This window comes from Mesitornis unicolor, unplaced genomic scaffold, assembly GCF_000695765.1.
Source record: "Mesitornis unicolor isolate BGI_N332 unplaced genomic scaffold, ASM69576v1 scaffold21594, whole genome shotgun sequence".
Lineage (NCBI taxonomy): Eukaryota > Metazoa > Chordata > Aves > Mesitornithiformes > Mesitornithidae > Mesitornis > Mesitornis unicolor.
This window is the reverse complement of record NW_010182332.1, coordinates 79,449-105,827: the sequence shown is the minus strand read 5'-3', so window position 1 is coordinate 105,827 and position 26,379 is coordinate 79,449. Positions and strand designations below refer to the sequence as shown.

At 46.0% G+C, this 26,379-nt stretch overlaps 1 protein-coding gene across 1 annotated transcript in view; it reads left to right on the top strand.

The window, feature by feature from the left end:
- MAP4K4 (mitogen-activated protein kinase kinase kinase kinase 4) overlaps positions 1-26,379 on the top strand; it is an 88,303-nt gene that overhangs the window by 14,793 nt on the left and 47,131 nt on the right. Inside the window, 6 exon segments of the mRNA XM_010183743.1 lie at positions 14,266-14,391; positions 15,174-15,284; positions 18,103-18,193; positions 19,732-19,862; positions 22,182-22,236; positions 24,586-24,664. Of these exon segments, the coding sequence (XP_010182045.1) occupies positions 14,266-14,391; positions 15,174-15,284; positions 18,103-18,193; positions 19,732-19,862; positions 22,182-22,236; positions 24,586-24,664 (593 nt within the window).

Below are 26,379 nucleotides of genomic sequence, written 5' to 3'. Positions count from 1 at the left end.
AAGCATGGCTCCACGAGCTGTTACCTGTTCCTTGAGACATGGCCACCTTGACCTGGTGTTGCTGATGAGCAGTGGTTTCTTGTGCAAGGCTTTGTCTAAATCTTTCCTCCTGGTTGCACTCTTAAGTGTACTTGTGTGGCTGCTGTGCTTTTTGCCATCACTAGAGGGCTTCAGAGTGAGAAACCTGCTTGCCTTCCACATGGTATCAGGACTCAGAAGTTTCTTCTGAAATCTGATACACGGCAACACAACAGAGACCTTTGAATTATGCCAGTAGGAGCTTACTGGTGGTCAGTGGGTTTTTTTGCATCTTCCATTCAGAAAACTGGTTTAATAGTATTTTTTTCCTTTTTGACCTTCAATTTTAATCACCTTTACAAGAAGAATGGTAAAACAGGGCCTTACCCGGCCCTCCAGGTGTGAGTAGGGCTGATGGGCAGCTAACAGTGGATCAAAGGTTTTCCAGCACCCTGCACTCCCCTGAAGGGAAGAGGACGGGACATGCTGGTTGTTGGTGTGCACGGGCACGTGCCCGCTCTCCGGCGTCGGGGAGAGGTGGCCAAAACTGGGCTGAGACTGATGCATGGCTGTACGCGCCATGGCTCCTGGGGAAATGTGTCTGCTCACGAACCGAAGGCGTGAGGGAATAAGGGCTGTATTGTGTGCAGGACAACCTTAGCCGGGTGTCTTGCTTTGAAGAGGTTTGCCAGTGAGTTGGAGAGTTGCCCTCAGCCGAGCCCGCTTTCAGTGGGGAAGTTTTATAGGCCATGAAAAGCGGCAATGTCCTTTTTTCCTCCACTGTGCCTCGCCTTTCTGTGCGGCAGCGCACATGCGGTGCCGTCATCCCCTGTGCTTTGGATCAGGGGCTCGGCGCTAGCCCAGGGAGAGTTGCGAGAGCCTTCTATTTCTCTCGGTGGTGTGGGAATGCTGGGGCACATAATGGCTGCGATTCAAAGACAAATGCTGGCTCTTTGCTACCGATCACTTTGGCAGAAGCCCCCAGATGCTCGGAGACTACAGATGGAGCTGATCTGGGGAGAGTTTAAAGAAAAAAAAAAGAGCACCCACAACCTTAGAACTTCCTTTTTTGTTTGTTTAAATTATGTTTTGCTATCTTTATAATAGCCTCCCTGTTCTTACTTTTCCTATTCTGCACCCCTTGTCCCTTCCTTTTTCATTCCTGCCAGCCAGAGCACAGCTAAAGGCTTTTCCTAGCAGAGCATCATTTGTTAGTAAACTGGCAAAGACAAGCTCACCCAGTTTAACCAGCAGTTTCTGTGAGGCTTTCCTTTTTGACTGGGCTTTGGGATTTCTCCGTGTGCACCATTGGAGGGCCGAGGCCGCAGGGAACCATGAGAGAGGAGCCTGCAGCCGTGACGGGCTTTGTTCGGATGCCTGTAGTCTGGCAGAAGCTGACCTCCGCAACACATGGTCTTTCACTTAGCTGCCTCTCTCCAGCTATTGGAGGGGTCCCATTTGCTGTGTGTGGGATTTCGGCTGCTCCCATGCTGCTTAGTAATGTTTCCAAGCCGATCCTTGCCTTGATACTCTTTCTGAGGAGGATTTCAGTCAAACATGTGAGGTGTGCGTTGATTTTACAGTCGAGTTGCTGAGTGTTGCTTTTCAACTTGCTTTTCAACTGGCAGGAGTGGGCTGTGCCTGCCTGAGCTGCCCAGCGGAGAGAAGAGACCCCAGAGCAGCTCCCAGCAGACTCACAACACACAACCACCCCCCTCCCCCTGTTTCTGCTGCCTTTTGTTTTGGATACGTGTGGTGCCCCATGAGTGGAATAAATGAAGAAGTGACCCCCTCACTCCAAACCTGAAGGAGCCCTGAGGATGCGGCTGTGCTTCCTTCCTCCCTTTCCCTGCCTGGTGCAGGGTTTTCTCTTTGTGGGTGAGGTTTCTTGTACAGACTTTGTGGTTGATTAAGGGTGGGCCTGCCAAGGGAGAGTTTTGGACCGAGTAAACCTCATTTCCTTCTTATCAGCACCCAGGTGTCGGTGCCTGGCTCCTCTTGTTCCTGTTCGGGCTGCTTTCTGCCAGCCATGCATACACATCTGCAGTTTTAAGCAGCTGTCTGAAGATGTGTTATTTCTGTCCCTGTAGCCCTGCAGGTCCCCTCTGCTGGTTGTGGTGCAGTCATGAAAGGCAAAGCCAGGCTGGCAGGTTGGGGGCTGGCGGGAGCCCCATTTTTTTAGCTTGGGGGCAGCTGGGTGAAGAGTGGATGAGCCTCACGGGGAGTTGGTGTTGGGGTTGGGAAGTGGAGTCCTGTCCCCGGACTCCTGAAACCCTGAGAGTCCTGGAAGCCCAGGAGAGAGAGACTCGTGCTGAGATCTGAGCTGTTTGTTTTTAGACTGGAGAGAGAGATGCCGCAGCAGCTCTGGTTTTTTGAGGTGAAATAACCTTTAATAAATGTGAGCCTGTTCATAGCGCAGCACCTAAACCTGACACATACTGTCCTATTAGGACCTCTTATATATTCTCAATTCCTGTTTTCTTGGCTGTTAACCGTGGTCCCTTTGTCACCTGCCCAGCTAAGGGTAAACGCATCCGGTGTGTAACATTTTGTGCAACCATTTGTTGCGTTTATTTATCCTGATGGAGTCAGGAGGACTTTTCTTCTGGGGCAGGTAAGTAATTGGCTGGTTATCAGCTCAGAGAAGTGGAGGAAGGGAGAGAGGGGGCCGTGACGCCCCCTCTGATAGATGGACATGAGCGCCTTGTGTCTCTGTTCATTGTTAATTCACTCCTGCAGCATCGCTCAGCTGTGAGGTTTCCAGGCGTGCTTGGCAGCGCCGACAACAAAAACATCTGGTCCAAGAATACAGTTCCCTTCTGCTGGCAGCTGCATGAAAATGATTTTGTACAGGGTGGCGCGGCGCCAAATGCACTTACTTGTACACTAAAGTGCGCAGCCTTTGTAGAGCTTTGGCAGCGCGGGGCGATTTTAAATGCTGTGCATAAGTCAGCATTAATCTACCAATGAAAATCAAAACCTCAGCAAGCGATCTCATAAAGCAGCAGCTTATCACGCGTGCCCAGGCGCGGCCATACCTTTGTACCTGTCTGACAGCGGTGCCTGGCCGAATACAAAGGAAAAGCCTTTTGGTCGCAGCCCTGGTTGTCACCTCTCCTCCGGAAGGGTTTGGTGCAAACGTGGAGGGAAATTTGTCCCTCTCAGATGTCCCTGAATTCCTCTTGTCAGCAGCCTCATTTATCTGTTATTGATAGAGGCTGTCTGTCTCCTCTCTTGTTTTAGGGAGGACCTCGTGTGTGCTGAAGAAAATGCTAGCTGGGAATCAAGTAGTTTGTGTGTCTGCTGGTAAATTGTAATTTGAGTGATTGGGCCTGATAATTACAGAGTCATCATCATCATCTTGTCAGTCAGTTGTAAATCATTCTGTAATAGATTTCCTTTATAAAAAGGAGCTGTATTTCTGTGCGCAAGTGTATTTCAGAGGTGAAATGTAATATTTGTATTCCTTCCTGCTTTGAAAACTCTTAGGGTTATAAGCGTAGATCTCATTCTTAGGTGAACAAGCAAGTTGAAGAGAGGTCTTTGCTCCAGCAAAGCTGCTCTCAGCCCATCTATTTCTAGTTATTTATTTTGTCTTCATTCCCACACAGTAGCTGAGATTGGTGATGCTTTTTCACCCCCAAAGCTGCTGCTGGCTTATAGGTTTCAGCAATGCTGCAGAAGAGCGTGAAGAGTAGAAACCCTGGGTTTGGTCTGGCATCAGTCATGGGCCTAGGCTTGCCCTTTGCAGAAGGAGCCCTCGTTCCTCACCAGGAAGAATCACAGAATATTAGGAGTTGGAAGGGACCTCAAAAGATCATCCAGTCCAACCCCCTGCCAGAGCAGGATCACCTAGACCAGGTCACACAGGAACACGTCCAGGCAGGTTTTGAATGTCTCCAGAGAAGGAGACTCCACAACCTCCCTGGGCAGCCTGGTCCAGTGCTGTCACCCTCACAGTAAAAGAGATTTTCCTTATTGAACCTCCTATGCTCCAGCTTGCTCCCATTGCCCCTTGTCCTGTCGTTGGCTGTCACTGAGAAGAGCCTGGCTCCTTCCTCCTGACACTCGCCCTTTACAAATTTATAAACATTAATGAGGTCTCCCCTCAGTCTCCTCTTCTCCAAGCTAAAGAGACCCAGCTCCCTCAGCCGCTCCTCATAAGGGAGATGCTCCACTCCCTCAACCATCTTTGTGGCTCTGCGCTGGACAGGGTATTTCTGGGACATGTGCAGGGCTTGGACAGGGTATTTTTGAGGCTGTGTGTAGGGCTGTCTCACAGCTACTGACCTGATGCTAATGATGTGCTTTGTCGCTGCTGGGAGGAGCAGTTTCACCAAACCAGAGGGAGAAGGAAGAGGAGGTGGAGATGGTGACAAAGGGAAGGGGAGTAAGGTGTTTTCTGGGGTATTTTAAAAGCTGAAACTGGAATTTGACAACCCCATAGGGCTTGGTCAGGCCTCCCTTCCCGCCTCAGCCACCCGTGGTCTATGTGGACAGCACACATTCAGGCTGTTTCCCAAACACGTGGTAGTGGGCTGGTGTTGCAGCTTTCTCTGCTATCTCTTCTGGCCCTCATCTGATGCAAGGAAGGGGCCTTTGACCCTCTTGGGTCCTCCATGTTCACACCGGGTGCTTTGCATTTGCAGTGCCTTTTTCTGTGCAAAGCAGGGGAGAAGGTTGCTGATTACCAGTGGGGGTTGAGCGGTGACTAACATTGGACTGGAGGAACTGAAGTGTTTAACCTTTAGGCAAAGATTACCTGAAATTAAAACTTGTAAGGACATGTGTGCTCGCACTGTGTCATTCAGTCGTGTTTGTAAGACACATGTACAGATCGGGTGATTCCTTTTATTCTTGGGTAATTTACATATTTTGGCTGCTTCACAAAAGAAGTCTTGTGTTGAATAAGTCAGATCATGATCTCACACTAGTCCTTGCTTACAAGGAGATTTTTGGAGGCTGTAGCGCAGCCCAAAATTTGAAGTTTTCCTTTAGTGGGTGTCAAATAGAGTGGAGGTTACCAGCAGCACTTCCCACAGGCGTTAAACATGGGTATTAGCTCCTAAGCCGAGGTATCACCTTTGATATTTGGGGATGCCATAGCTGTCTGTTAGATGTCGTACCTCAGGCAGAGGTACACCTCTTCGGAAAAGAAGTGTTAAATCTATTCCTTGTAACAGGCCAGGTGAAGTATGCCACTTTGTGGAAGCGAATTGGTCAGCTGCAGAGAAAATGCAGTAATTTTGTTTTCAGGGCTTTTCTTAGTGCTCATTTTCTGACAAAATGCAGGGCTTTGTTAGTGTTGCAGATGGAGTTTTAAATATTTGGAAGGAGGAATTGCAGCACTCGCAACATTTTAATGAGGAGAGTTTGCTTAATTAAAGCCTAGAAGACATAGGGGACAGTTGAGGGATTAGCTGTGTGTTACCAAGTTCCTCCACCTTCCAGTTGATTTGGGTTCAGAAGCCAAAGTCCATAATAAAACTCGTAGTCTTGCAGCGGCTGCTTGCTGGGCTTAGCTGTGACCAAAGCCTGGATTTATTCTGTCTGATTTTAGGCACGCAGCAGTTGTGCTGAAGACTGGGGCGTAGCTGCCCTAGGGGCCCGCAGTTTAGCATGGGGGGAAGGTCCCTGTAAGGGGACAGGTCTGTCCACCTGAGGTGGGACTTGTCCCACAGAGGGGTGAAGGTCACCAGTGGGACTGCGTCTCCTGGTGGTGCAAGGTTTTGCTTCGCATCTGCCAGCTGCTCACTGCTGGCAATTCAGGTGGTGCTTGTTTGTGCTCCCCCGTATTTTCTTTATTTTTTTTATTTTTATTTTTAACATATGATTGATTTTTGGGTACCAGTGCCAGTCTGCTCCCTCTGCTTCTCAAATCTGTGTATTTGCTTTTGGCTTAAATAATGCTGCATACTGAGCAGTGCCAAGGCCTCCATCAGTGTCTGGCGAAGAAATGGCAGCAAGTGATGGAGCTTCTGAATTTCTCTTGTCAGCTACTTCTCCAGCCCCATCTCTTTTTTAATAAAAGATCCTATGTGTGAAACAGCCTCGAGGAGACACCAAAATGGAATTGGTTTTCCTTCCTCTCCTTTGTTCTGTTTCTGTTCGGTTGTGCGTGGTGACAGCTTTTGGGTTCACGATCCCGGACTGTTGGAGCGTTTTGTTTGAGCCTTTGGGTTTCATTCAGTGTACAAAATGAAAGAGGCCTTGTTAGGAAATCCCTCTTCCTTGTTCATCTGCAGGACTTGTTGGTTAGTGTGGGCGTGAGGCTGTATTCTGAATGAATCTGTCCTGTTAGGGAATCAGTGTCTTGTATTAGAAGAATATTCATGTTATGCCAGAAGTGCCATTTTTACTATATTTTACCTTCCCAGCTTACATTTCTGCTCATGCAGCTTCTGTGTGGCATTTGGTAGATAGGAAATCTGCTTTCATTTCAGCCTTTTGTTTTCTCTCATCTCTCAGATGTTTGCCTTCTGCCCACTCCTGTCAAAGTTAAAGCTTAGTTTCAAACTAGAACTTTAGTTTCTCGTTGAATTTCTCCGGCCTCATCAAACCTGCAGGATTCAGGAGCCCTTTCCATCTCCCAGATGGAGCTGTGGCCCATGCAGGGAGGGACCCGTGTGTCGTAGGTCCCCTTTGGGAAGGAGATCTGCCCTCCTGGTGGGAAGCAGGGGCCAAGCAGGGGCCAAATGCCTCCCCTGGCTCTGTCTCCCCCAGAGATGTCGCTTTCCTCGGCATCACTGAGATTGGAAGTCGAAAAGCTGTGCATGAGCTTTGTGCTTTTTGGCTTTGTGCATGAGCCTGTTTGCTCTCCAGCATGTACATCTCCTTTTATTGTCTGAGCCTGAAGCTTTGCATAAAGGAAATGGTTTTAATTTCTTTCCTTTGCACATAGAATTATTTTTTCATATTTGCTAGCAAGGGCTTGTTCTGATTGCAAAAGAAAATGAGACTGGATGTAGAATTGTGTAGCAACAGGATTGAATAATGCTGCTGGAAGTAGAGTACTAAGCCTTACCTCTTCTGTGAGAGCACTGAAGATGTCAGTACAAGGTTAACTTGTTGCTTAACTTGTAGATAATTTAGGCTCGATGAGGATGGATAGTTGAGTTTTATAGCTGGGATAAACATGCAGTCTGAGCAGGAAACTTTTAAAAGTAATGAAAATGGTTGAAGGGATTTGCCCTTAGGGGGTTTCTCTCTTGGCCGTCTTCAGAAAAGCCCTTGGCACCCTGGGGTTTTGCTGGGGGAGGTCAGCAGCGGTGCAGTCTCTGTGCCTTCAGCGCAGCTCATTCAGCGCCCAGTGAAGGCAACCAGGGCCACATCGGGCAAGAAAGAAAATACTGTTGTCGGAGCGGTTGGCCGAGGAGGTGCTGTGAGGAGACGACAGACAAGTATTGTCTTCATGTGGTTTTTGGCTCCTTCCCGCCTGCACGTGATGCCATCTCCCGGGCCTGCACAATGCTGCTACACAGGCTCCTTCGGGCAGCACTGGGGCCCTGCTTAAGAGTGAGCCCCCTCCCTCCTGCTTTTTTTGTCCAGTTAAACTTAATTGTTGCTTTATGGCAGCAGCCTTGGCGATGGTACCGTTGCGAACAATTTGGCTCCTTTTCTCTCTTGTTTTAGATGGTGCCTTTAGCATGCAGTGGGGAGGGGGTTGTGCCAAGGGGAGACAAAGCAGCCTCTGTTTTGCATGTGTTGGGAAGTGTGTTGCTAACCTGCTTGATGAAATCTTGCGGCTGAAGGTAACCAAACATGGTCATAAGGACAGCCCTGTTCTGCCAGCCAGTTCTCACAAAACTAAGGGGTTTTTTTTGACCCTTAAGAAAGCATCACAGCTGCCTTCTGCGATTTCCCTGCCTGAGCAGAGCACTGCCGGTCTGCTGCTTCACAGTGGGGCTCTGTGCCGGCGGCGGCAGCAGCTTAGAGGCTGGTGGGCAGCTCGCAGCGACGAGATGGGCTCCAGAAAGCGTGCAAATGGTAAAGCTCGTGGAGGGCTTTTTCTGCACAGGCTGCATGTGTGGGCAAGGGGCAAAAAGTGGTGGGGCGATGCTGACCACCTGTGCTGCTGCTTGCTGGGTGTCTGGTGCTCCTTCAGTGTCGCTGAGCGTTTTCGTAAGGGCAAGCGGTCTGCAGGCCTTTGGACAAGTGAGTGTTTGGGAAGGACTTGAAGGATGGTGTGGAGAAACGAGCGTGCTGATGCCAAGGTGGGAAGGGTCTATGGGTCTGTGAAAGGGAGACCTTGCACGTGAAGTGGGACAGACACCGTGAGGGCTGGGGGCAAGAAGGTAACAGAGGTAGAGACCTTGCACAAGGTCTTTAGCTTCTGGGTAACAAAGCTCAAAAGCTTCGTAAAAGACTCTCAAGAAAGATGGGATGTAATAAGTAAGTTGGAGTCTCTTGTCTGTAAAGATTTAGGAGGGACTGTATATGGACTTGTTAAATGTTTACTGCATGTCTTGATTAAAGTCTTTTCTTTTAAACCGTTTAGGCTTTCCCTCCCAAGAAGCCTGTGTTTGGTATTTTCGTTTAAGAACTATTTTATGTTATGTTCCCAAGTCCGACTCTGTGGTGGTGTCAGAGGGGATCGACTTTCTCCCATGTTGCGCTCTCTGCACTGCGGGCGGCTCTGCTTTACACAGACTTCCTACCTTGGCAGGCGCTGGACTTGCCCAGCTCTCAGAGTCTCATTGCTCTTGTGGTTAGGTTCCTCCTAAAATTGAAATCTCCTTCCCGGCTTGGAGGCAGCGGCACAGCTCCCGGTTCAAACACCGCGCTCTGTGCAATACTGCCCCAACTCATCTGCCATCATACTGCCAAAACATCTCCCTCGTGTGTGAGAACTTCATGAGCAAGTGTGTGTTATGGATTCCAGCACCAGAAAAGGTCACCTATTGTCCTAGGCACCATTCAGACGTTCCCTGTCCTGGACGGATTCAGCTCCCAGTGGATGCTGGCCAGGTCTGGGGTGCAGGGAGGATGTGACACACGAGCAGAATTGTGGTTTGCAGAAGTTGGTGTTGTGATTTATTCAATAAATGTTTTGTTTGCGTTTGGTGCCTTTCAGGACTTTTTTTTTTAATAATGTGGGTGGAGAGCAGACATGAAAAGTGAGAGGAAGCGGAAAGGAAAATAAACTGGGCTTCTTGCTGGCTTCTCCTGTTTTGCTTCAACTTGCCTGTGGAGGGGAAAGATGGTGAAAGAAAGGCCAAGTCGCCGTGGTTCTGGTGCCTCTGAAGGCAAACCAGTTTCTTCTCCACTGCTCTGGGTGTCCATGAGCTCCCTCTTCCCTCCCAGCACTGGGCTGAGGCTGCCCCTCCACACGGATCCCAACTCTCCCCTGGTTTAAAGATTCCCAAATCCCACAAGGCACCACTGGAACTCGTGATCTTCAGCAGCTTACTCTGAAACCCCAGGCAGAGCAGGGAAAGGAGACTTGGAGGCTTTCCTTTCCCTGTCTTCCTCTGCCTGCGTGTTTAGCTTTCCACTGTCGAGGAGTGGTGTTAATTCTTAAAACACTTGGTTGTAGCTTAAAATCGCTGGATGTCATTTGTGTGGGGAGAGCTGAGATTTGTCACTGTCTCATTTCTTAAACCAAAAAGGGAAGTTTCTGAAGGGATCAATTTGTATCCCTCTGCAAAATGACTTAGGGAAGCATATAAATCATCTGGCAGAATAGGTAAACTTGCTTTTACCTTCATCACACAGAACGCTGTCTTGCTTTATCCTTGCTTGACTGTGTTTCTTCATTCACATTTCCCTTATCGTGCTACTTGGGTAAATGAATTATTCTGAAATTGTCCTGAGTTTCTTCTCTTTGAGCTGTGCCATCGCTTTGAAGGGCAGAATCGGCAGCTGACGAAGAGCAGTGGTCGGGCAGCTATTCCACCCAGAGGAGCGTGGATGGAAAACCACCACTGGTGTGCCCTGGCATACTTCCTTGCTGTACCTTTAAGTGGTTTGGTTTCGGTTTTGGTTTGTTTTTTAAAATACACCTTCTGAAATAATTTCCTTGTGCTATAGAGCTTGGGAAATGGTGTTATTCCCCCCCCTTCCTCTCCTGGGCCTGTTTCTCGGACGCAGATAAGCAGATTCTTGTCGGGGTCTCGTAGCAGTTGCAGGGCTGGGGCAGGTCAGGACTGTTTTGCTTGGTCTCCTGAGGTACCCAATCAGTGATGTTTAGGGACGTATATATAAACGGGGCAGGCAGAGGGTGATTTTTCTTTTCCTTTGTTTACGTCCTCTGTGCTTCTGGTACTGAGAGAGCTGTATTTCCCTTCTTCTCCCTCCCTGCCTACCACCAAGTCCAGCAAAGTGCTTCTGAATTACTCATCTTCTAAGAATTTGCATAAATAAGCAGGATTTTCTTGCAATAATGATGCGGAAAGGAGGTTACCTTTGGAAAATGTGCTGAAATTGCATAATTGGGCTGTCCAGATTAATATTCCTTACATGGATCTGCTCTAGTAGCTTTTATTTGATTGGAAGTTACTCCAGTGGCAACCACGGTCAGATACTTGAATTATTCAGGTACTTACATCATCACAGTTTTGTAAATGGTGACGCAATGAAAATAACAAGTAATTGGTCTGCTGTCTGTGTGCAAAAAGAAATAAATCTGATATTTAGTTTGCAATGATGAATGGAAGAGCAAGCGGTGTGGAGGTGATGCGCTGCAGCTGTAAGCGAGCTGGCTGGGTGCTGCTAGCTGTTGTGCTGAGAGGTAACAGGCCTGGTTTTATTTTTAATGTGCTACTTCAAATGGTTAGAAATCATCTTGGTTGTACCTAGGTGGATTTCTGTGCGGGTGTCGTATGTGGTTTTTAATCGTGCGGGCAAAGTCGTTTTGGTAAAACAGCATTGTGGTTAGAAGTCCCTAGAGATGCTGACAAGTCCATTTAATCTCTGAAGGGAAACACATGGAAAGGGAGAGGAAAGCTTCTCCAAGCTTGACTTGACCATGTGAGTCTTGCAAAAGTATAGCTTACTGCAAAAATTAGTAGTAATCAGACGCGCTGTCACAAGCAGGCAGCTAATGTATAAGTATAAAACATTTACACCAGCCCCATCACAGGCCAGACAAAGAAGGTTTCAATGGGAGTTTGTATCCACAGATAATGGCTTAAAGTGGTAATTGATGGCAGCTGCATAAAATCACTAGGAAGGGCTCACCAGCTGCCTCTCTCCTCCAAGAAAATAGGATGTACTTTTGTGTTCCTTCGTGAGAGTGACAGTCTCTCGCCTCAGTTGGTTTTAATTTTCCCCTTTTGTGGTCCTGGCGCCTCTGCAAACGGAGGGGCTGTTTGGGGTGGTGGTGCAGCACGTGTGTTGTCAGGGAGGAGGTGCGGGACCTTCCGTCCCTGAGGCCATCTCACACGTCCAAATCCCAGCACGGCTGCTGAAACGCCTCCCTCTGCACAGGAGGATCCCTGTTGCAGGCTGCAGCCTGCCCTCCCTGCAGCCCATCTGTCCATAAGGAGACCTGTGTGGAAATGGTCTTACCTGGTGAGATTTTGGGGTGGGATTTGTCACACCCTGATGCGAGACATCTGCAAGATGGGTGTTTGGATCTTGGCTCATGACCTCGTCCTCCTTTTGTCGTTGGTGGGGAGAAGTAAACACCAGTAGGACACACATTGTTTGGCCTCTTTCAGCTTGTCCGCATTAGGATGAAATCAGTTGTACCCTGGAAAAAATTGTTCCTGAGTCTGGAACAGAACAATTTCGGTCTGGTCACCTTTTTTATTTGTTATTTCTTAAATTATCTCACACCATTTGCTGTACCACAGCGGTACTGCAGCCTGCTCTGTGCTGATTAATCCTCGTGATAGTTCCTGTCGCCACAGAGTCTTCAGGACTCAGTGCCAGGGAGTTATTGATCCACACTAAGTAAGTGGAGTCCTCCAAAGCCTGGCGAGAATGACTGAATCCATTTATTTCTGTAGGCTGGAATTTGGTCTGGATCGAGCTGTCGGCGAGACGCTGTTTATGTTGCGGACACATGCTCAATGACAGCTGAAATGGGGTTTAGGAGCATTATTGGCCTCAGTGAAGGGCAATGCCCGGGGTTGCTGTGGGCCATCGCACAGGTGCTTTGCCACAGCCACAAGGAAAACACTGAAAGAGCAGTAGCTGCTTGCAGTCTGCAGGGTCTGTCTGGGCCTTTTTTGGTGGTGGTTGTTCTTTGAGGGTTTTTTGGGGGTGGGTTGTTAAAATTACTGTGTTTTTCAGAAACAGATCCTAAGCGTTGTCATTTTGGCTGTTGTTACAATAGATAAATGTGAACAACCTTTAGGACATCCTGCCCGTTATATTGTAAAATCTATTGTGTTCGTGTGCCAAGGGTAGGAAGTAATTTTTATATAAAAAGTCAGTCAAAACAGAAGGTTAATCCAATTATACATATTAAACTATTAGCGATTAAGTCCCAAACCATTAAGTTGAACAGAACTCCTGTTACAGTTTTTTTGGCCTAGATTCATAGTTCAGTGTGGTAACTTCCAGTATAAGAATATATTTTTTTCTGCATATGGTCTAAATAAATACAGAAATCACACAACAGCAAGGACAACAGAAGCAACTGAGGGAGTACAGAGTTAGGATTTTGGCTCAAAAGCTGTTCTGATAACGCGTTCTCCCAGGACTGCTGTTCACTGGGAACTTCGGTTTACAAGATTATTTCACAGTTTTGGTCAGTGTTCCAGAAATACACAGTATTTTACTTTTAAAGATGCGTCATGAGAAGCGTTAAGAATACTTTTAAGAATACTTTTTTCCTGGTGCATTTTGGGAATTGTCTCATGACTTCCGTGCAAGCGCTGCATCCCACTGTTAGTGTATTTGAAATATTTGTTTGCTTTGTAGCACAGGGTGGTTTCTTTTGCTAAATCCACGTGTGTAGTAGTGTGTATAAATAGTTAACATGTACTTAGTATTGACATCTGCGTATGTCGTGAGTAGGAAATTTGATTGCTAGTGTGATACAGATTGCGAGGAAGTTTAAGGCTTAAAATTTTCTCGTGTAATCAGCTTTGACATTACAGGATAATCAAAGGAGCGTGCTACCATTTCCATCAGGCAGCCACCCTAGGGAACAGAGGTTTTGCTTTCTTCCTGGAATCAATTTAAAGTAGGCATTTTCCCTCTGGATATCTTGAAAGGCGTGGAGCGAATGGAGATTGTGCCGAAAGGGGTAAAATCAGCTGCCTTTTTGTTGGTTGCCTTGAGAGGTGCTAGATGAGGGCTCCCGCTGTCGAGGTGTGTTAAGAGGGCGCTGGGGGAGTGTGCTGGTGTCTGCTACTTCTCCAGTATCTGCTGGTTGCCTGCTCAGACATCACCTCAAAGCCACTTCCATGCAGCATGTCCCACTGACACTTCAAAAGCGAATTGTGGGCGGTTTTAAGGAGCTGTTGCATCGCGTTACCCATGTCAGCTCTTTGAAGGGATGACCTCCCTTCACCTGAGCTGCTCTCTGCTTGGCACCTCGCTGAGGCGGGGGGCAGCCAGGGGAAATCCTTCCTCTGCCTTTGTGTCCCAGCATCCTGTTTACTGCCCGGGCTTCCGGCCCTCTCTTCCTGGTGCACTTGCTCTTCCTCCACGCAGGCAGATGGAGGAGGAGGAGGAAACTCGTGCATGAGGCGAACGCCTTGTCCACGCAGCGAGGGGAATTCCTGATCTCCAGCGCTGCTTTCCTGTGCCGGACCTGTGCTGGTACCAAGGGAGGACCCTGTGGGCCCCACCGTGGGGGGACCCACCTCGAAGGGCCTGCTTTGGCAGCCGGCTGTGAGGCTTTGAACAGAACTGTTTGTAACTGTCAAAATTAAAGGAAGAAAATCAGGAACATGGAAATAATACTCCTCTATCATAAATTCACAGATTTTTCCAGGTTTCTAGTTCTCTGGGTTACACAGAGTAAAAGCCTGCTAGCTATGTATTCAGTTAAGGTATTACAAGCATAGGGTTTTAAGTAGATCCTGTCCGGCTCTGTGTTTAGGTGAAGTCCGGTGCATCCTTCATTTGCTTTTTTGCACTACTGAAAACTTGGGGAAAGTAAAGGTCTCTTTTGGACCATCTCAATAAACAGGATTTTGATGGCATGAATGTAGGATGTGTTCACCGAGCGTGATGCTGGTATAAACAGAACTTTTAAAAAAATCTATTTGCGTGGAATAAGAAGGAATAAATAATGCACACCATGCATCAAACATTTGTTTTTTTGTTTGTTTGTTTGTTTTTCCAAAGGACGAAGAAGAAGAAATCAAACTGGAGATTAATATGCTGAAGAAATATTCTCATCATAGAAATATTGCAACTTATTATGGTGCTTTCATTAAGAAAAGTCCTCCAGGACATGACGACCAACTGTGGGTAAGCAATTTCTCAAGCATGTTCATAGGTCTTTCCCTTTTGGATATGTACAAATTATGGAAAGACAAACTAATAGAATTTGGTGCTTTCCTGAGCAGATAGATAAGTGAATCACATAGGCTAATCATGCATCCTTAAGAGGACGGCTGAACCAAGATTTGCTGTTAGCAATGGATTTGCTCTTTAAGTAACATTTTATTCCCCATTTCCCAGATGGATGGTAACGTGTTTCATGGGAACAAGGCAGATGAGCTGAGCAGTAAGAATGTGTAGCTGTAAGACAGAAAGCTGCACTTGAGAATTGTACCCATTATATTCCTCATCCCACCTCATCTACACCCTCTAGAGGATTGAAGTTTGGGTTTGAAATGGCAGGGTACAGACATCAGTATATGTTCTTCCATAAATAAATGGGAGTTAAAGAATAAGATGTGTTGCAATGGTGTGATCAGTTTGATTCCTTCAGCATTAGATGTGCTCTTACTCCTGTTTTTGCTGATGCATTTCGCTAGCTGAGCAAATCCAGATTCACAGCATTAAATTACAGTGATTAAATCAGTCCCTGAAAATGTGGTAACTAATGTGAGACATGTTCCATATATGTCTGACACACACTGGAGACATTTGGGTTGAATCCATTTTCCAGGCAGAGATGTAAAATAAATGCTATTCTCTGCTTCACCAGGGTTTCCCAAATCAATGCTGTGGCCTGATTATTTTGCTTCGCTAGACAGCTGAGAACTGTGTTTAATGTTGGTCGTATGCTGATACTTGTTTTGCAGCTTGTTATGGAGTTTTGTGGAGCAGGCTCTATCACAGACCTTGTGAAGAACACGAAAGGGAACACTCTGAAAGAAGACTGGATAGCGTATATCTCCAGAGAGATTCTTCGGGTAAGGAACAGAGTCTGCTCCACTGGAAAACACAGAAATAGCCTTACAGAGATGTAGCCTGGCTTCAGGTTCTGCAAGAAGCTGTTTCTGATCAATCCCATTAGCCATGTCATTGCTTGGAGAGCGTGTAGGAGCAGATAGATGTCTGTCTCGCATCATTTAACTCGGTGTGAGTTACACTGTGCTGTAACAGCAGAAAAGTGCAATTTTTAGTAGTGGGAAGCCAGCAAAAGAACCAGTGACCTTACCTGTTGCAGAAGCTGTGAAACGGCATCCATAGCACACTGTTTTTGAGCAGCCTGAGGTTGTAACAGTGTCGTAACACAATAGGGTGCAGAATGGACTTTTCCAAATGTGCTCGCAGCTGTCTTTCTTCGATCCTAATCAGGGCTGTGGAGGAAGGGAGTTGTTGGCTCAGGCCAGCAGTCAGGACTTGTGTGCTGCGATGTCTAGGGCAAGCAGCGACACTGTGTGTGGTTGCACGCCGTAGAGCACTGGCAGACGGCGCTGCAAAAGATTTTTGGGAAGAGGGCTGCCACTTTACCAGTTTTTCTAAAACTGAAGCTTTAACTAATTACTTTTCAGATGTAATTTCCATTTGGTACAGTTTAAGTGCTTTTTGAATTGGCATTTGTTTGCTGTGCTAAGTAAATCTGGTATGGTTTTCCTCGTGCTTCTTTGTGAAACGAATTGCCTCCTACCCATAGCACTACACAGTACAATTGTTCAGTTGCCTCATGATAAATGAAGCTCTGAAGGGCTTTATGTTAGAGGAAACCACCATTGCCTCTTGCAGAAATCAGTGCTGCTGCTGCTGTCTGTGTTGCGCATTTGCTCTGCCGTGGTGATTTTTAAGATGGTGAGGGAGGGAGATGTGCGATTCTGGTCTCTCTAATTCCAAATGCTAGGAGAGAGCCTGGCTGCTGGTGTTTGGGCTGGCACATTTTAAGTTGTTGACGAGGGAGAAGAAAAGTTGAGTACCTACTCATAGCTGTATTTCAAATTAAATGGATAGCACACTTTAATATGAGGAAAGCTAACTTCTGCAGGACTGATCTTATGCTTGATTCAAGAACGGTGTGACCTTGGAGGTGTGGCATGCTACGTTGCATTGATCCTTGGTTCTGCTTAGGTGAAGTAGTCACGCTTGCAGGAAAAAGGTATTTCCCTCAGAAGAGAGTGAGGTGAAAGTTATTTTCTCATTCATGTGAGAGATTTGCAAAAGGAGCCTTTTATTGCTTGCTAGCAGGGACTGGAATATCTGGAAAAAAGGAGTGCTCAACCCACACTGCTGTGAGACATTGCAAAACCTGATTTGACTCCGAATTTGTTGGAGAAGGTGGAGAGAGGTTGTGTAATGGAAAGTTAAAATGAGCTCAAGTGCCAGAGATTGGTGCAGGTGGAGACGTAGGTGAGAGTAGACCCAGTGGATTCCTGTCTGGTTGGAGAGGCCTGGCGACTGCAGAAGAATGGAGATATGTCCCTCTGCCTCCTTCCAACCCTTCGCAAACCTAAATGTGGTGTTTTCAGCAAGGTTAGATGGTACTCCGGAGAGAACAGATGATTCTCTCTTTGGCTGGGTTGGGGTAGCAGAAGGCTTTAAAAAGTATCCTGTGTGAAGCTGTGGAAAAGCCTTCATTCCTGTGAAATATAAGACCATGCTTAGCACTCACAGCTGGTGAAGGGTCTTGGGGACATGAGGCATCCACTTGGTTTGCTTGTGACATGTGTGGGGAGGAGCTGTGGACGGTGGTTTTCTTTGTCACGCTCATTAACTGTTTTAAAAAAAAGAAAATAGCCCAGTGGTTATGTAGGCAAACTGGTAAATGACCATTTAATGAAGAACATGTGTTAGGAAATATTTCTCTACAGCAACCACTACTCTCTTAACCTCTTGCAGCTGTAAAGGTTCTATTTCTTTATTTTTCATAAAACATTAAAAGCCTATGAGGGCAACACGAGCAGGCAAGATGATCCCACCAGAGACTACAATTTTCCGAGCAGAGAGCTGAGGAGAAACCAAAATACAGGCAGTTGCTAAGAGGGTTGCCTGTTGTTCTCCCAATTACATTAGAGAGTAAAATGCAACATATGTCTTCCTCAGCCCTCCCTCCACATGGCTAACGCTCTGGGGCATGCATCCAGGTGCTGTCTCAACAAAAAGTACCGTATGCCAGGAGGTTTTGTTTCCTTTGGAAAGTATAATGCTCATGCCTTTTTTTTTCTCTTGCATTATTTTTTCCTGAGAAACAATTATCTCCCTTCACATTTATTGAGGCTAGAGAAGAGGACTGACTGCAGCTTTGCAGCAGAGCTTTTGTTTGTCATCCGTCGTCCCTCACCCTCAAACATGACTGCCAGTCCATCACTCACCCACCCCCTTCTGGGGGTGCATATGTGCATGCTGATGCTGCCTCCTTTCTCCCTCCACCTCCCCTTCCCCAGGCTAAATTCTGGGTGACCCTGTGTGTGTGTCAGATACGTGTACACGGACACTGGTGTCATTTACAGTGTCGTTGCGTGGAGACTTTCTGGGAGCCGACCTTTCTTCACGGGGCAGCTGGGAGGTGTTTGCACAGTGCAGATGTTGGGCTGTGTTTGGGTACAGCGTGCGCATGACCTGGGGCCTGTGTCTGCTCTGTTACCAAAAGCTGCGTGGATGCTGTCCTGCTGCAAGGCTCCCGTGGGTCCCATTGCACCCAGCCTCTGAGCAGGAGCCTGAGACCCAGCGCTACAGGCTTTGGGGGCGCTGGGGATGGGAAGTCTGTTGCTAAGCCAAGAGCCTCACTCTCAATGTCCTCTTCTCTCCTTAATGCAGGGGTTGGCACATCTGCATGCCCATCACGTGATTCACAGGGACATCAAAGGGCAAAATGTGTTGTTAACAGAGAACGCAGAAGTGAAACTCGGTAAGTGGGCACACATCCAGTTCCTCATTCATTCAGTCTTTGTTTTCTGATGTTCCCAAACTGATTTCATCCTTTAAGAGCCCTGTGACATGTTCCATAGCATATGCTCTCTCTCACTGCTTCCAAGTGAATTGAGGCTCTGCACGTATTTCCTCTTGCTCTGGGAGGATGGCATGCACTTCATTGTTTTTTGTGCCCGAATCAGTGAGGGGATCTTTTTGTGCTCCCCACTGAGGTGTGCATGACTTGGGTTGGTTCTGATTCCCTTTGTTTTGGACTTGGGAAGTAATGGGAGTCACTCTTTTATTTGACTTTAATTAAAATAGCACCTGCTGTGCAGGTTTTGGACACAAAAATACGATCTGGATGGCACACTCGAGGGAGCTGTGGCATCAAGTTCAAAATGCAGTTCCAGCTCTGGCATGCCTGCTGAAAATCGTGCTCATCCCTGGCCTCTTCTCTCCCTTCCAAGTGGACAAATTCTGCTTTTTTCCTTCTCTCTAATCTGTCTCTTCCAGTTACTGCACACTTTAACCTTCTGTGTTTGTATCACGCTACATTCACCACCTTTTTCTGGTTAAATATAGAGCCATGCTGAAGCCCTCCCACCCAGCCCACATCCCTTCTGTTTTGCATTGCACCTTCCTGCAGCACGAGGCCTGGGAAGATGTCCTGGCTGCTGGAGGAGACAGCTCCCGGGAGAGAGAGCTCTCCTTCTTTTGGTCCAAAGTGGAGCACAGTAGCTCCCAAACCATCGCTCCCACTGAGCTCATCTACACCAGTTTGTCAGTGCCGCTTGGATGATGGATGCAGTGAGACTGATGCAGCCCTTCCAGAGCAGATGCAGTTACTGGTATAGAAAGGCGTATATCGCTGTTGTTGTGAGTGGGAGAACTGGAGGGAGGACACCACCCGTGTCATGTAATTGCCCTGTAATGAAATGGGCATCTCTTTTGCAACCCCGTGTTGCGTACGTGCTCAAAGTTGGCACCTCCTGAATAATCCTCATCTTTTGCTCCTGTTGATGCATCTGCTCTGTGCATTAGAGCAGAGAGCAATTCCCCGAGCAGCAGATTATGTTTTGCTGTCCGATTTTTAGAGCAGAAATGGTGGACAGCTGAAAAGGAGACGTGTTCACACGTGTGGTTTTCCCATGGCGTGAGAGGTACCTTTGGGAAGCGTCTCCCTCTGTATTGGAAAAGGTGCTTAATTTTACCATTTGGGAAGGGAATAGGCCTTCCTCAGCCTCTCAGGCGGTATTTTTGCAGCTGTACCCTCCCTTCTGTACAAGCAGACCAGCGAGAGGTGCAGGAGAGGTGATCGTATGCTGCCAAGGCCCTTGATGCTTGTGGCCCGAGCATGTTGCATGTGAACCACGAGGGCTTGGCTGTCTCACTGTTAATCACCGTATTTCTCCTCAGCTTGGTCCTCCCACGTGGAACATCCACAGGGTTTTATTTCCAAATCACCTTTCAGAAAGTAATCACTGTGTTATTTTTCCCCTCTTATTTGATGTTACTGTTTTTTCCCACCCGCAGTGGATTTTGGTGTGAGTGCTCAGCTGGACAGGACAGTTGGCAGGAGAAACACTTTTATTGGAACTCCGTACTGGATGGCTCCAGAAGTTATTGCCTGTGATGAAAATCCAGATGCTACATATGATTACAGAGTAAGAGAGTCCTGTTCACAGGAAAAAAAACCAACCCTAACAGCCCAGTGTACCAAAACCATACACTTGCAGTATGAACGTCCATGAGCAATGGCAGTTTTTGAGACTTCTTGTTCTTTGTAGGGGTAATACTATTTTGTGTAGGTACGTTCTTATTACAGGAGTACAAGATATGGGTCACTGTCACATTGTGACCTTTACCAGTTGCCATTACTTGTATTGTCATAGTTTTGAGATGTAAGGAGTATAAAGCTTCAGTATGCTGTAGGCACTCAGAGATGGCCAAAATGAGTTTAATTGGAAACACTCGTGTTCTCAATTTGTATAATGGCTGTACTTTAATTTGTGTTAGTCTGTGTCCCAGTTATTGTAGTAACCCAGAACAATGCATTTTAGGTGTTGCCTTAAATAGAATTAACTGTCTGGAGAGCCAGTGTAGTACAGAAGCAGCTCTTTAAACCGTGCCTATTCCTGATTTCAGGATACGTGCACACGTTGATAAAAACTTACCTGTCATAACATTTCTCAACAAAGATCACTTTTTACATAGTTTGCTGCAAACCAAAGATTTATTTACTGCAAAACCGTAATTGGCTTGATGGCATTTGTACTGCCCTGAAGAATTATTGTCTGTGTATATTTGAAGTTAAATTTCTCCAGTAAAAGCATTCAGTAATCTTAAAAGTTCTTCTCAGCTTGCTTTCATGAAAGGACAAGGAAAGAAAAAATGTAAAAATACGTTTTAAAAAAAAACTTCACTTAGACTAATGCAATTGTTCCAACTTTTAGCCAAGGGCACCAAAGACATCAGAAAAACTCTGATTAAGGCCTTACAATGAATTTTAGAGCTGAATATCAATTATATCAGCTTGCTGAGATTGATAGAGGTTTTAGCTATCAGTATGTTTGTGCATGTCTAAATCTATTTTAAAAACCCAGATCATTTGGTGTTTTTGTACCTTTTGACAAAGATTGATCAGATTGATCCTATTTCTCTTGATTTAATCACTTTTTACATCCATTGTAGTAAAGATAACGCTTTATGTCTTTGCAGATGGAGTCATTAGGAAGGAAGGGTGCCTATTAAATGATCTAATAAAGGAAAAAACCTCTCTATTTGTTAATGCAGTAGTGCTGGGAAAAATACACTTGTGTATTGTTCCTGGTGGAACCTGAAGGGCTCTTCCCCCCCATTCCCCCTGCCAAAACAAACAAACGAAAAGTCGTGATTGAAAGATTTTGTAAGATCTAAGGCTGTGCAGTTTAGCTTAAATGGCTGGGTTGGACCAAGAGAAATGATTGCCTTACTGGGTCTGAAAATGAGATCATTAGAAAGGTTCCTCTGATTGTAGTACAGGAGAGCTTAGATGATCATCAGTTTTGACTAACTTTTAAAAAAAATCGTTATCGTGACCAGAAATGAGCACTGCTTTGCTCGAGAGCTGCTCACTCTCTGCAGCCTGCTCCCATGTTTTGCCCCTTAAGCTGCAGCCGTCTCTGGATTTGGTTCCTCACCAGGACTCCTCCAGCTCCTGCCTGTGTTTGACCCTCCTGGCTTTTGCTTGGGCTCTCCCCAGCCAGGGGTGGTGGTGCCTCCAAACAGTCCCACTGGAGGACTCTTGTGCATGGCGTTTCCAGCAAAGCTGAGATGGTAGCGAGGGAGCGTTGGCTTTGGCTCCAAGCCATGTGTCCAGCAGAGGCTTCTTGCAATTTTAGCAGCGGTGGCTGTTCCCCTGTGTAAAGCTGTTACTTGATTATTGGGACTAGGAAAAATTCAGGACGGTATATTCCACTAACCTGTATTTGTTTATTTGCTGGTTTAGACACTAAAAAGACCTGTCAGGATTTGGGTGTTTTGCCCCGTAGTCTTCATAGTCTTTCATTTTCTCTGTCTTTTGTTTGGGGGAAGGGATACGGTGTTTTCTGTGAATCTGCTATAGGGGACTGTTCAATGCCATGTAAACAAGGGAATACTGAAAATTCTGTTGTTTCTTAGACTTAGATTTTTGACAAATGTATTTTTCATTGTCATAATGTGAATATATTTATGCGCTATTAGAAAGGGTTGTTCTCTGTATGAATGCACGCATGCATTTGTGCATAGATAGATATATATAGAGAGATATATAGATATATATATATGTATAATATGACAAGTAGGATCGTATGATACTGTTACAAGAAGAAAGTAGCTTATATCATTTAAATAGCTGTGATATTTGGTTTCAGTCTCACCTACAGGGCCTCTGCAAATAGTACTCTCTCGCTGTCTGGAAGGGTAAATCCACCTACTAACATCTGGTCTCTCTTTCCACGCAGAGCGACCTTTGGTCATGCGGCATTACAGCCATAGAGATGGCAGAAGGAGCTCCCCGTAAGTGATACGTCTGCTTTTCCACTGGGCTGTCTGAGACTGAAACGTGTACTTGGGAGATGCTGGCTGTAATCTAAGCCTAGTTGGGCGGTTTCTGAAAGCATCCTCCTGTTATTTCTGGTCTCTTTGGTTTTGCCTGCCCTATAAATATAAAAATCCCATAAATAGCAACAGTTTTGATAAAGATAGGATAGCGTCTAAGTACTACAGTGCAGACTGCAGTCATTTAATGTCTATAGCAGGGACATTTGCACGCTAATCGAGCGTCAGACTTCCTTCCTATGGGTAGTAGATGGTGTTTTGGAGTTGTGTCCCAGTTTGTGTATGGCCTGGCCTGAGATTCTGAAACCTCAGCTGAGGAGAGGGGCAGTGGGGGCCTCAAGAAAATGGACCTTAATGAAAAAAGCATCTGAGGCAATTGTTTCTGTGTTGGCTTTCCATCGGTCTGGGTAATGCAAACGTTGCCTCTCCTTGTGTTTCCACTCATTGGTGAGCGGTGCTGATCTCTTCCTTAGCAGTCCCATGACTTAAACTGTAAATCTGTCTTCAACACAGAATATTGAGCTTAATGCTCCCTGCTTGAGAATACTCATGGGGTGTTGTTTTTTTTTTGAGACAGAAACCTGAAAACCTAAAACACACAACTTTTTAATAGGTTATTTTCCCCTCGCGTGCATATTCTTTCTGAATACCGAGGCAAACGGTAGATATGTGCGAGGAAGACAGAAGGATGTAAAAAGAAATGAGGTGTGATGTTTTGGCTTTCAGTGGTAATTTAAATGAAAATTTCTTCTTGAACTAACAAATATGCTTACCCTGACCCCAGCTGGAATCTCTGTATTTAAAAAATAACAGCCTAAGGTACCTAGGAGTGAGTTAATTTTTTTTTAACACATGGACAGCCATAGCACCACAGCCCAGCTTGACACCTCTGTCTTTGAAATAATCATTTTGAAATGAAGTATTGATACTTTCCTAGCTAAAATCTGCTTATTTCATTATAGCCACCACCTGATTTGTTGTTTTCAATGTAAACTGTTTAAATTGAAGAACAAGGCTCTTGTTTTGATTCATATTTTAGGAGGTCTGATTTATTTTTCTTTTTTTTTTCTTCCTAATTGCACATTTGCACGAATGCTCACGTGAGAGCTGCTCCCAGGACACCTCAGCCAGGGCTGTATTAACAGCATTTGAGCTACCACTTGACCTCCTTTTTGCTGCACCTTTTTGTTCACTGCATTGGGTTGCCTGGGTGGCTTTCCATTAAAAGCTGCGTCTGTGGGCTTTGTAAGCCTGGAATGGAACAATAATAATATTTTTTGGTCTCCAAACCAAAGCAGAGCTTGGCCTCTCGTTTTGTAAAAGCACAAGAGGGGCATTTAAGCAGTGCGCAAAGATCCCATGTGAATACTGAACAGCTCTTACCTTCATGTGGGCTCTGCCTCCTCCGTCAGCGGTGGTTGAAGGGTCCATCTCTAAGCTTGATGGTCTGATGGGCTCCACAGGCATCCAAGGGGCTTCTCTGCCAAGGTCATGGCCCCTTATCTCTGAATCCAGAGTCCTTTTCGCATCAGTTTGTTTCCCTTGAGTTTCTGCCCTCTGGGCAACAGAGACTGGTGGTGGAAGGATAGGAAGATGGTAAAACCAGAGGATTGGCTTCTAGCATCCTTTCTTGGGCAGCCTCCCTCCCTACTCCCTTCTTCACCTGCATGGGCTCTGCCATGGTTGTTTGGAGCAGGAGGAAAGGCTGTCCTTAATGGACTTAGTACACTGAAACCAAGGGATCTTCTTGTGACAGAAGTAACGAGTTTGCGTTTCAGGTCTGGAGGGGATTCTTATTTTTTATATATTGACCCTCCCGTGGTTCAAAACCATCAGGCCTTGGAATAGAGAAAAGCTCCAAGTCTGAAGGGTATAAATGAGACATCCTGCCTTAAATGTCTGTGTAATGGGAGAGGAGGGCAGGTGGAGTGCAGTGTTTTTGAAACAGTAACTCTGTCATTCTCCCCTTGTGCCATCATCTTCTCCTGGTGTTTTATTGACCTGAATGTGAGTTAGATGACTTGGGGCTGGAGCAGGGCTGTGCACAGATGTTCCCTTCATGCTGGAGTCGAAAGGTTAATCCGTGCCTTGATCTTTTTTTTCTTTTTGGGGCCACCCTTGGCACACGGAGCTGTGGAATTGTTGTCATTTTGGGCAAATTTCATTTAGTTGTGTTGCTGTCTGCATCTGCTGCACGTGCGTTTGGGATGGTAGGAATGATTGTGGAAGCTGAAGCCGTGGTATTAGCAGAGAGCAACTCGGCCAACATCTTCACGTTTCTGTTTGGTTTTGTTTTCTTCCCTTCAGCGCTTTGTGACATGCATCCCATGAGGGCGCTCTTTCTGATACCCAGGAACCCTCCCCCCCGGTTAAAATCCAAGAAATGGTACGTATTGCTTATCTCTTGCTTGTTGCCCCTTTTGGAGTGCAGCACTTGCTCGTGTCTCATCACATGCTGTTTTGTTACTGCCTCCACAGAGCTGCAAAGCAATTTAAGTTAGCAAAAAATCACTCTTCTGTGTTATCTTCTGGGCCACTAAATCAAAGCATGAAATAAAAAGTATGCCTGGTTTATTTAGTTCTGTTTGTCCCAGAGAAATTTTATCTCGAGTTGTGTGACAATAAAAGCCAAGCTTTTTTCCTTGACAGAGCAGCCTCTGTATTGAGGTGAGAAATGGATCCATATTGAAAAAAATAAACTCCCGTAGCACTCTTAATATGCAGTATGTTTTCTCAGATGTATCGTAACACGGAAACAGAACAGTACTATAGTGTTCTAGTTGCTAAGTTGAAAGGAGCTATTAAAACTAATGAAGGCTTTTACTATAATTATTGTAAACGATTGGATTTGAGCGTGCACTTCTTGCCAGCTGAGAAGAATCCATTAGTATCGGAGGATTTCCTCCCAGTTACTGGCTACAACTGGCACACACAAAACAAAAGTACTCCCTAGAAAGAGGTTTCATATAGATCGAATGTGATTGCAGGATGCTGTGATCCTGTCAAAATAATGAAGTGATTTGACTGCCTATTCAATAGCAACGTAAAAACAACTTGGCTTGCTTGCTGGGTTGGTCTTTGCCTGGCTTGTCTTATTTATGCACTTGTAATGTCAAGGCATCCCTTTCTCGTACATGATGTCTATGTAAGTTAAAAGAGTAGAATGCATATGCAGTATTTGCATAAGCCTTTTATGAACCTTTTTTTTTTTTTAGAATAATAACACTTAAGGTGTGAGGAATTAAAAAAAAACAACAAAGAGCAAAGTTAGCTTGCCTTCAGCCCTTTAGATTACAGTAGAAAAATGAAGTGATGGATGGAAACAGTTGCTTTTTACACTTAACCATGTAGCGAAGGCATTTGCTGCCCAAGCACAAGAGCAGGTTGAGAATACCTGGGAATCGAAAAGTGACTCTGGCCAAAGCCAGTGCTGCTGTGACAGCTGTTTTCATAGTGTGCTCAGTGGAAAGCTATGAGAAAATAGGCCAAATACTGAAAAATGCAGATTTGAGTATTTCCATTATTGCAAGGCACCTTTTTTGGTGACTTCTATCTGGAGAGGTAGAACTCTTTCAAGAGTTCAAATGAAGTGCAAATTTAGGAAGGTGATGCTCCAGCTTAGCTAACACCAATACCCTGTCACTTAATGCAGTGTGCAGGAGAAGCTCGGTTCAGTTCATGCTCTTAAATTGTGTTGGTGAGAATTTGACTCCCAAGTCCCTGTTGTTCTATGAGGATTTTTTTAATGGGTAAAAAATAATCTTAAATTCTGGCAGACCAATCTCAGGGAACCCAGGTACATACAAAAGCAGCGTGGTGCCGCTTGTGTCAGGGAAATGTTGGCTGCAGTTCTTGTGGCTTTTGCTGCAGCTATGCTGAAGCAGACTCGCCCTTGGATAGCATGGACAGGTGGAGACACACCAGAGCCGCCCTGCCCGTACTCCAAGCAAGCTGGATGCCACCCAGCTCTGGTCCAGGAGCAGCAGAGCTGGGTTTGCGTGACTTCCCTTCACTAATAGATCCTGCCTTTCAGGGCAATTATGCCTGTAAAAGAGGGCACACTGCTGTGAGGCTGTCCCTAAGCACTGCAGGGATGTTGGT